Source organism: Notothenia rossii, assembly GCF_949606895.1.
Source record: "Notothenia rossii genome assembly, chromosome: 4".
Lineage (NCBI taxonomy): Eukaryota > Metazoa > Chordata > Actinopteri > Perciformes > Nototheniidae > Notothenia > Notothenia rossii.
Genome location: NC_136902.1, coordinates 11,044,951 through 11,055,222, shown reverse-complemented (window position 1 = coordinate 11,055,222; position 10,272 = coordinate 11,044,951). Strand labels below are relative to the sequence as shown.

At 36.0% G+C, this 10,272-nt stretch overlaps 1 protein-coding gene across 1 annotated transcript; it reads left to right on the top strand.

Annotated features, from left to right (window-relative positions):
- Positions 1-4,135: 4,135 nt before the first annotated feature.
- LOC307035295 (uncharacterized protein) lies at positions 4,136-8,212 on the top strand. The gene is made up of 6 exons (XM_079674426.1): positions 4,136-4,341; positions 4,433-4,527; positions 4,883-5,009; positions 5,397-5,514; positions 6,330-6,406; positions 7,983-8,212. Exons 3-6 carry the CDS (start codon positions 4,896-4,898, stop codon positions 8,091-8,093), a joined length of 420 nt encoding a protein of 139 aa, XP_079530552.1. The 5' UTR covers positions 4,136-4,341; positions 4,433-4,527; positions 4,883-4,895; the 3' UTR covers positions 8,094-8,212.
- The last annotated feature ends 2,060 nt before the right edge of the window (positions 8,213-10,272 follow it).

Here is a 10,272-nt window from a genome sequence, read left to right as displayed (position 1 = left end):
ATAGTGTTGGTGATCTACAGTGTTGTCATTCTTCTTTGAACACCAGCAAGACCACTAACACCCTATTTCAACAATCACACTCCCTGTAATTGACATAATTAAAAGATAGTTTAGCTTCTCATCATCATTTGCTGTGGCCCACTGATGTTAACGATCGTAACTGAAAGGCTGCCTGCCAAACGTAAACATTCAGCCATGTGACATTCAGCCAAACTCTCGCAAGAGTTTTACAAAAGACGGATCCTTTCTAGCCATAACCCTGTTGTTGTTACCTATTTCCGCCAGCGGGTCATATTGACCCCACCCCTTTTCACATAAACATGACGTGTTGCTATAGCAACGCCTTTTGTCTACTGCGGTTCCCACTACTGACTGTAGTGAATGAGTGCGCTCCCGCTCACCGGAGACTGCTCGCGCTGCGCTCCGCAGCAAACAGCTGTGGGGCGATTTGAAAAAAAACGTACGTTATGCTGGCCGGGGTGTCTAAATAATGCTTCCGGGCCAGCGGGCCATTTCTAATGTCGAGCCCTGTTCATATGAATAGCTGAGACTCCACAGATCAGGTCAGAGGGCCTGGCGATCCGCTAGCAAAACAAACATCCAGTAGGCTATTAACCTTACTGTTTTTACTAACAGTAACCAACTAATAATTTTCATAAAGTGCATATTTATTCCAAACTCACAATATATATATCCTTCCAGTAATAAAACGTAATGCACAATGCAATGGTACACAGTATCCAAAGTCTTTAGGCACTGGTTGGAGGCATTCATGTAAAGCAGATCGCCAGAATCCAATACTGGTAAAAACGTTACAGAGATCAAATGTTTCCTTGTCTGAAAGGAGAAATCTAATTTTAAAACAACATTTTCAGTGTGTGACTTGAAAGATAAGTTCTGATCAATAATAAAACCTAGATATGTGTATGTAGTGACCCTTTCAATGTCAATGTCAGTCCCTTGAACAGTACAAATGTTGGGGAGAAAATAAGTTAACTTTTTGCCATTTGAAAATATAGTGAGTTTGGATTTGTCTGCATTTAATATACTTGAGTTGAGATAAATTAGATGGAATAACATCATGAACAATAAATAACAGTATTATCTGCATAAAAATGGAAAGCAGCCTTTGATAAATTATTACAGAGATTATTTACATATATGGTGAAATTATTGGTCGGGTTCCATCTACTTTCAGTGTGTAAAAGGAGTCTCCTATTTTCCTCCACGATAGCTTCAGTCACCACATTGCTGAGTGTACTTATGAGTTCATTTTGCATTTCGTGACAAGTGTAAGTGGCATTTCGAAGTAATGATTTCACTACATCAGCCAATTTGGGGTCTTTTTTATCGTATAGTCCAGCAGGGAGAGGAAAAGGCCACTGCCCCCCTCTGACTGCGGTCAAGCCAGCCGTCTTTCACTTTTGCGTGGTCAAACCAGCCGCCCCTGTATTTTGAGTGCGCGATTAGTTACAGGTTTACGGTAATGCATTAAAACAGCCCTGGGAAGCTGTTGTAATTGACTGAAGTGACTTTCGAATACATTTTCGAATACATAAGTACATACATACATAAGTAGTTTATGAAACTGCCAGTTTTGTACTTAGTACTTCTTAGACTACTTGCAAACATAATATGAAGTACTTTTACTGTGTACTTTTCAGTAATTTGAGTTTCAAAGTCCCCCCCAGAGAACAAGAATGAGCATTTTTGTCTAACTTTGGTGTGGGATAAAAAGCATTTCTTCCATAAGTAGTTTATGAAACTGCCAGTTTTGTACTTAGTACTTCTTAGAGTACTTGCAAACAAAATATGAAGTACTTTTACTGTGCACTTTTCAGTAATTTGAGTTTCAAAGCCCCCCCCAGAGAACAAGAATGAGCATTTTTGTCTAATTTTGGTGTGGGATAAAAAGCATTTCTTCCATAAGTAGTTTATAAAACTGCCAGTTTTGTACTTAGTACTTCTTAGACTACTTGCAAACATAATATGAAGTACTTTTACTGTGTACTTTTTCAGTAATTTGAGTTTCAAAGTCCCCCCCAGAGAACAAGATTGAGCATTTTCGTCTAACTTTGGTGTGGGATAAAAATAATTTCTTCCATAAGTAGTTTATAAAACTGCCAGTTTTGTACTTAGTACTTCTTAGACTACTTGCAAACATAATATGAAGTACTTTTACTGTGTACTTTTTCAGTAATTTGAGTTTCAAAGCCCCCCCCAGAGAACAAGAATGAGCATTTTTGTCTAACTTTGGTGTGGGATAAAAAGCATTTCTTCCATAAGTAGTTTATGAAACTGCCAGTTTTGTACTTAGTACTTCTTAGACTACTTGCAAACATAATATGAAGTACTTTTACTGTGTACTTTTCAGTAATTTGAGTTTCAAAGTCCCCCCCAGAGAACAAGAATGAGCATTTTTGTCTAACTTTGGTGTGGGATAAAAAGCATTTCTTCCATAAGTAGTTTATGAAACTGCCAGTTTTGTACTTAGTACTTCTTAGAGTACTTGCAAACATAATATGAAGTACTTTTACTGTGTACTTTTTCAGTAATTTGAGTTTCAAAGCCCCCCCCAGAGAACAAGAATGAGCATTTTTGTCTAACTTTGGTGTGGGATAAAAAGCATTTCTTCCATAAGTAGTTTATGAAACTGCCAGTTTTGTACTTAGTACTTCTTAGACTACTTGCAAACATAATATGAAGTACTTTTACTGTGTACTTTTCAGTAATTTGAGTTTCAAAGTCCCCCCCAGAGAACAAGAATGAGCATTTTTGTCTAACTTTGGTGTGGGATAAAAAGCATTTCTTCCATAAGTAGTTTATGAAACTGCCAGTTTTGTACTTAGTACTTCTTAGAGTACTTGCAAACATAATATGAAGTACTTTTACTGTGTACTTTTTCAGTAATTTGAGTTTCAAAGCCCCCCCCAGAGAACAAGAATGAGCATTTTTGTCTAACTTTGGTGTGGGATAAAAAGCATTTCTTCCATAAGTAGTTTATGAAACTGCCAGTTTTGTACTTAGTACTTCTTAGACTACTTGCAAACATAATATGAAGTACTTTTACTGTGTACTTTTCAGTAATTTGAGTTTCAAAGTCCCCCCCAGAGAACAAGAATGAGCATTTTTGTCTAACTTTGGTGTGGGATAAAAAGCATTTCTTCCATAAGTAGTTTATGAAACTGCCAGTTTTGTACTTAGTACTTCTTAGAGTACTTGCAAACATAATATGAAGTACTTTTACTGTGTACTTTTTCAGTAATTTGAGTTTCAAAGCCCCCCCCAGAGAACAAGAATGAGCATTTTTGTCTAACTTTGGTGTGGGATAAAAAGCATTTCTTCCATAAGTAGTTTATGAAACTGCCAGTTTTGTACTTAGTACTTCTTAGACTACTTGCAAACATAATATGAAGTACTTTTACTGTGTACTTTTCAGTAATTTGAGTTTCAAAGTCCCCCCCAGAGAACAAGAATGAGCATTTTTGTCTAACTTTGGTGTGGGATAAAAAGCATTTCTTCCATAAGTAGTTTAGGAAACTGCCAGTTTTGTACTTAGTACTTCTTAGAGTACTTGCAAACATAATATGAAGTACTTTTACTGTGTACTTTTTCAGTAATTTGAGTTTCAAAGCCCCCCCCAGAGAACAAGAATGATCATTTTCGTCTAACTTTGGTGTGGGATAAAAAGCATTTCTTCCATAAGTAGTTTATGAAACTGCCAGTTTTGTACTTAGTACTTCTTAGACTACTTGCACAAATAATTTGAAGTACTTTTACTGTGTACTTTTCAGTAATTTGAGTTTCAAAGTCCCCCCCAGAGAACAAGAATGAGCATTTTTGTCTAACTTTGGTGTGGGATAAAAAGCATTTCTTCCATAAGTAGTTTATGAAACTGCCAGTTTTGTACTTAGTACTTCTTAGACTACTTGCAAACATAATATGAAGTACTTTTACTGTGTACTTTTCAGTAATTTGAGTTTCAAAGTCCCCCCCAGAGAACAAGAATGAGCATTTTCGTCTAACTTTGGTGTGGGATAAAAAGCATTTCTTCCATAAGTAGTTTATGAAACTGCCAGTTTTGTACTTAGTACTTCTTAGACTACTTGCACAAATAATTTGAAGTACTTTTACTGTGTACTTTTCAGTAACTTTGGGTTTTCTATTTTGTAATTTAATATACAAATTGAAACACCATGATTTATTTTTAATAAAATAAGGCATCATATTCCTAGGAAAACTTAAAAAAAAGTATTTTTATTGCTGTTATAGATCAACTTTAATGATTATCAAGCCGTGATCGCCTTTGTAAATATTGAAAGAACACACTGGAAGTTGCTGGTTAGTGATTGTTTTCATTCAGAAATCCCTTTCATTTAAATATGTATATATGTTTGATGCTGTTTTGAAATAACATCACTTTTTTTTTTAGTACTTATTTCCCGCCATAACATCAGTATTTTTGGTGGATCCAGCGGCAAATTCCAAAGAGAAAGCAGACTCGGAAAATGCTGCGAAAAGAGTACGGTAAGTCAGCAAATTAGATATAAAGTGATCTTAGAATTATATTTAGTGCTTTGTGTTTAAGTAAACATGTACAAGTATGTTAACAGAAGTTCCCAAACCCACACCACTGAAGCATTTATTTTGTGCTTGGTGGTCTCAGCTGTTTTTTAAATGATATTTCCTTATCCCGCCCTTAGTATCTGTGTACACAATTGTAAATGAAGTAGCTCAGTAAGCAAGGTAACCTACAATATTTTTCAGTGTCCATACTGTTCGGATGGAGTGTTTTTATTTTACACAATATTTAAAGATTTTTATTCTACATGTTTCTGTTGGGAGTTACATTAGAGACTATTCCACAATGTGTTTTACAAAGGGAATACTTCAAGATGAGGAGGACCTGCTATGGCAAGGAGGACTGGGGGACTGTCAAATGGAGAGGAGCAACCATGCACCATCCAGTTCAACGTGATGGCAGTAGCTGTGGGGTCATTGTTACCATGGTAACGTAGTTTTTTACTTTAACTACTATAAGTAATATTTATGCTTCTGCTACATATTCTTATATTTATTTCAGTGTCTTGATTATTATACAAGTTTAAAGTATAAAATAGTCAATGATGTTAAAAAATAAGTCATTAGTTTCTGAATTATCAATTTTCAGTTTATTTTTTAGGGGAATTGTGTAAAACTGATGAGAGGGCTGGTTGTTGACACAGCCCATGTAGTTTGTCATGTACATTCTTCAAGTTGTGTTAATTACCTCATTACAACTATTAGTTATTAATAGTTTGATCATTTTTATTGAAATATCAATTCAATTTTGGAATTTTACTGGCAAAAACAATGTAGCGCAGATGACAAGTGTGATTCTGTGTGTTGGTGTGTAGATGGCAAGAGCAGTGATGGAGGCCTTTCCTGCATTACCAGTTATGTCCTTTGGGACATCCAAAAAGGAGATGGCTTGTGAGAGGAGAAAGTTTGCACTTTCAATACTCAATGGTTCAGGTTTGTAAGTCATTTGTCCTGCTTTACGTTATGGTTCTTAGTTAGTTGTTATGGAAATGATGAACTTCTATTAATCCAATGCAATCAAACAAATCTACAATAACTACAGCCTGTAAAATTGCCTTTGAGTCCACACACTACTGCATTTATAGCCGACAGCATCATTGATTTTAAGCACAGGGCCCAAACCAAATATTCCATACATATCTCAGTTGAACCCATAACTTATATTTCTCTCACACACACTCCATTGAGACATTAACAGTTGAAGAATAACTTTTTTTCCTGCTGCAATAAGGAATGTAAATACTGACACTTAAACTGTCACGGTTTGTGTCAGGAGAGCAGGGAAGAGGAAACGAATACCGATTGTACCAGGCATCCAGGAACAGTTTATAGGTGGTTTATTGAAAAAAAACAGAAGCTTACAGGCAGAGCGGCAGGAGGCATGGGTGAAATATGGAACACAAAACAGGGCTTAGAGTGAAACAGTGACAAATATAAATTGCTGCATTTTTAAATTTGTTGCATACAGGTCATTGCCTAGTAATGTTTAGAATATTACGGATTGTTTATGTATGTCTGCTTATATGTTGTTCTGTTCACACTGTGTACATAGTCTTCTTTTTAAAACATCCATCCTTAAAAACATATTAAACCTGTGTTGATGATCCCATTCATGATCCATTTAGAGTTCATAAGCTATAATTTACAGCTGAACAGCTGCATAGAATTTGACTGCACTTCTGCTGCCAATAAACTGTTAACTGTATACATATACAGTATGTCTAAATAACATATTTTCTTTCCTGCAGTGTTTAACATGGAGAACAACTGTGCAATGTGCTCTGCCTCAAAGCCCCCAGGATCTGGGCCTCCCACTACAGATTGGGTGAGTGTTTGTCGTAGTGTAGTTATAATAGTGCTTCATCATATTCTAATCAAATTCAATTTATGATATTAGATGTATTTACAAAACTGTTGAGTCACTGGGTCTATCCAGATCAGGCGGTCCAGCGAAAACGCCGCAGGGCCATACTTCGATTTCTACTTTTCAGCGCATGCTGAATAATTTTTTTACGGCAACCTCGTGCATCGCCCCAGCTGCAGCCCACACACATTAACTCTATTCAAAATGACTGGAACCAATATAAATTGATTTACTAAAAAAACAGTCAAGACAACTTCTCTCAGATAAATGGTAATGCATATACTGTCATGTCCAAGAAACTTATTGTGAAAGTTTATTCTTTATGTTAGAGTTGTCATGTCCCTTTGTCTTGTGCTTTATGTCTATACCCTTAATTATTTCTTCCTCTCATTTCAGGCCTCCACGCTCCCCGCCCCTTTTCTGTCTCCTGCGTCCTTGATTATTTTCCCCGCCCTGATTGTTTCCAACTGTGTCCCCTTTACCTGTGTATATATTGTGTTAGCTCCCTCCTGTTAATTGTCAGTTCGTTGTCTCTCGAAGACCACGTATCGGCTTACCTCACGGACCTTTTCACGGACCTTTCACGGACCTATGCTATAGATCGCATTATAGTTTTCCTCGAAAGAGTGGTTTTGTTTTCCTTGTTTTATTACTGTGCAAATTCCAGTAAAGTCTTTATTTTGAAACGCTATCTGAGTCTGAGTTTTGAGTCGTGCAATTGAGTTCATGCCTCAGTGTTCTCCCCTTGACATATACATTGTTTACACATATAATGAACAGAGAGAATATAAAATGTGATGAGCAGTGGAATAGGGATACTGACAATTCTAATCATGTCTAATAGCAACATATTCAATTAAAGTGTAACTTCACCCCAGGTTTGAGCCTAAGTCCACCCACATGATGACAATAGCCTCAATGCAGCGTTGACAAATATGACAAAGCTACAATAGTTTGGAAAATAGCAATATGGGGCACTGAATTAACGCACCCCGCGGTTCCTCCACCTCACTCTACGCCGCTGGGAGACTGACGGTACATGTCCACCAGATCAGGCCTGGAAACCAAGTTATACCTTGAGGCAACACTCCTAATGGAAAACGGACCACTTGGAAAGACGTTTGTTGTGTTATCTGCTGTTGTCCTCTTTCACACACCAACATCCTGTAAGTCACTATCAAAATATGGGAAGCAGGGAGAAGCAGGTCATATGCAATACATAACTGACCAATTAAGAATACCAAAAGGTAACTACATTATAGTGATGCAACATGGGGTTTTCCCAGAACTATAAATCTTCTAGCTATAACTACCTCAAAAACATTTGTATTTGAAAAACTGAAAATGGAGACATAATATAGTTATTTTCAGATATGAAACTGGTGTTTGAGGCGAGTATGCTACAGAATATAGCTACATGTAATAAAGTTGACATGAATCTAATTTTGCCCAAATTATTCTCTATTGCACTTCATTACTTCATCATTTCCGATGACAAGATGTATCAGATTTGATGGTCACTCATTTCATTTTACAGATACAGTGTGACACCTGTGAAAGATGGTTCCATGAGCAGTGCTTGGGGATGAATCAGGACCAACTCCAAGAAGCCAGGGCAAGCAATTGGAATTGCTTTCTCTGCAACTAGGGCAGAAGAATAAAGAAAAAGGGGGAAAAATCTGTTTGCCTGTTTTTTTCATACATACACAATCACTGAATGACAGTGTTTCAGTTGATAAGCTTTCATTTTCATTTTCATTTTCATATTATGTTTGCAAGTAGTCTAAGAAGTACTAAATACAAAACTGGCAGTTTCATAAACTACTTATGGAAGAAATGCTTTTTATCCCACACCAAAGTTAGACAAAAATGCTCATTCTTGTTCTCTGGGGGGGACTTTGAAACTCAAATTACTGAAAAGTACACAGTAAAAGTACTTCAAATTATTTGTGCAAGTAGTCTAAGAAGTACTAAGTACAAAACTGGCAGTTTCATAAACTACTTATGGAAGAAATTATTTTTATCCCACACCAAAGTTAGACGAAAATGCTCAATCTTGTTCTCTGGGGGGGACTTTGAAACTCAAATTACTGAAAAAGTACACAGTAAAAGTACTTCATATTATGTTTGCAAGTAGTCTAAGAAGTACTAAGTACAAAACTGGCAGTTTTATAAACTACTTATGGAAGAAATTATTTTTATCCCACACCAAAGTTAGACGAAAATGCTCAATCTTGTTCTCTGGGGGGGACTTTGAAACTCAAATTACTGAAAAAGTACACAGTAAAAGTACTTCATATTATGTTTGCAAGTACTCTAAGAAGTACTAAGTACAAAACTGGCAGTTTCATAAACTACTTATGGAAGAAATGCTTTTTATCCCACACCAAAGTTAGACAAAAATGCTCATTCTTGTTCTCTGGGGGGGACTTTGAAACTCAAATTACTGAAAAGTACACAGTAAAAGTACTTCATATTATGTTTGCAAGTAGTCTAAGAAGTACTAAGTACAAAACTGGCAGTTTTATAAACTACTTATGGAAGAAATTATTTTTATCCCACACCAAAGTTAGACGAAAATGCTCAATCTTGTTCTCTGGGGGGGACTTTGAAACTCAAATTACTGAAAAAGTACACAGTAAAAGTACTTCATATTATGTTTGCAAGTAGTCTAAGAAGTACTAAGTACAAAACTGGCAGTTTCATAAACTACTTATGGAAGAAATGCTTTTTATCCCACACCAAAGTTAGACAAAAATGCTCATTCTTGTTCTCTGGGGGGGACTTTGAAACTCAAATTACTGAAAAGTACACAGTAAAAGTACTTCATATTATGTTTGCAAGTAGTCTAAGAAGTACTAAGTACAAAACTGGCAGTTTTATAAACTACTTATGGAAGAAATTATTTTTATCCCACACCAAAGTTAGACGAAAATGCTCAATCTTGTTCTCTGGGGGGGACTTTGAAACTCAAATTACTGAAAAAGTACACAGTAAAAGTACTTCATATTATGTTTGCAAGTAGTCTAAGAAGTACTAAGTACAAAACTGGCAGTTTTATAAACTACTTATGGAAGAAATGCTTTTTATCCCACACCAAAGTTAGACAAAAATGCTCATTCTTGTTCTCTGGGGGGGGCTTTGAAACTCAAATTACTGAAAAGTACACAGTAAAAGTACTTCATATTATGTTTGCAAGTACTCTAAGAAGTACTAAGTACAAAACTGGCAGTTTCATAAACTACTTATGGAAGAAATGCTTTTTATCCCACACCAAAGTTAGACAAAAATGCTCATTCTTGTTCTCTGGAGGGGACTTTGAAACTCAAATTACTGAAAAGTACACAGTAAAAGTACTTCATATTATGTTTGCAAGTAGTCTAAGAAGTACTAAGTACAAAACTGGCAGTTTCATAAACTACTTATGGAAGAAATGCTTTTTATCCCACACCAAAGTTAGACAAAAATGCTCATTCTTGTTCTCTGGGGGGGACTTTGAAACTCAAATTACTGAAAAGTACACAGTAAAAGTACTTCAAATTATTTGTGCAAGTAGTCTAAGAAGTACTAAGTACAAAACTGGCAGTTTCATAAACTACTTATGGAAGAAATGCTTTTTATCCCACACCAAAGTTAGACAAAAATGCTCATTCTTGTTCTCTGGGGGGGACTTTGAAACTCAAATTACTGAAAAGTACACAGTAAAAGTACTTCAAATTATTTGTGCAAGTAGTCTAAGAAGTACTAAGTACAAAACTGGCAGTTTCATAAACTACTTATGGAAGAAATGCTTTTTATCCCACACCAAAGTTAGACAAAAATGCTCA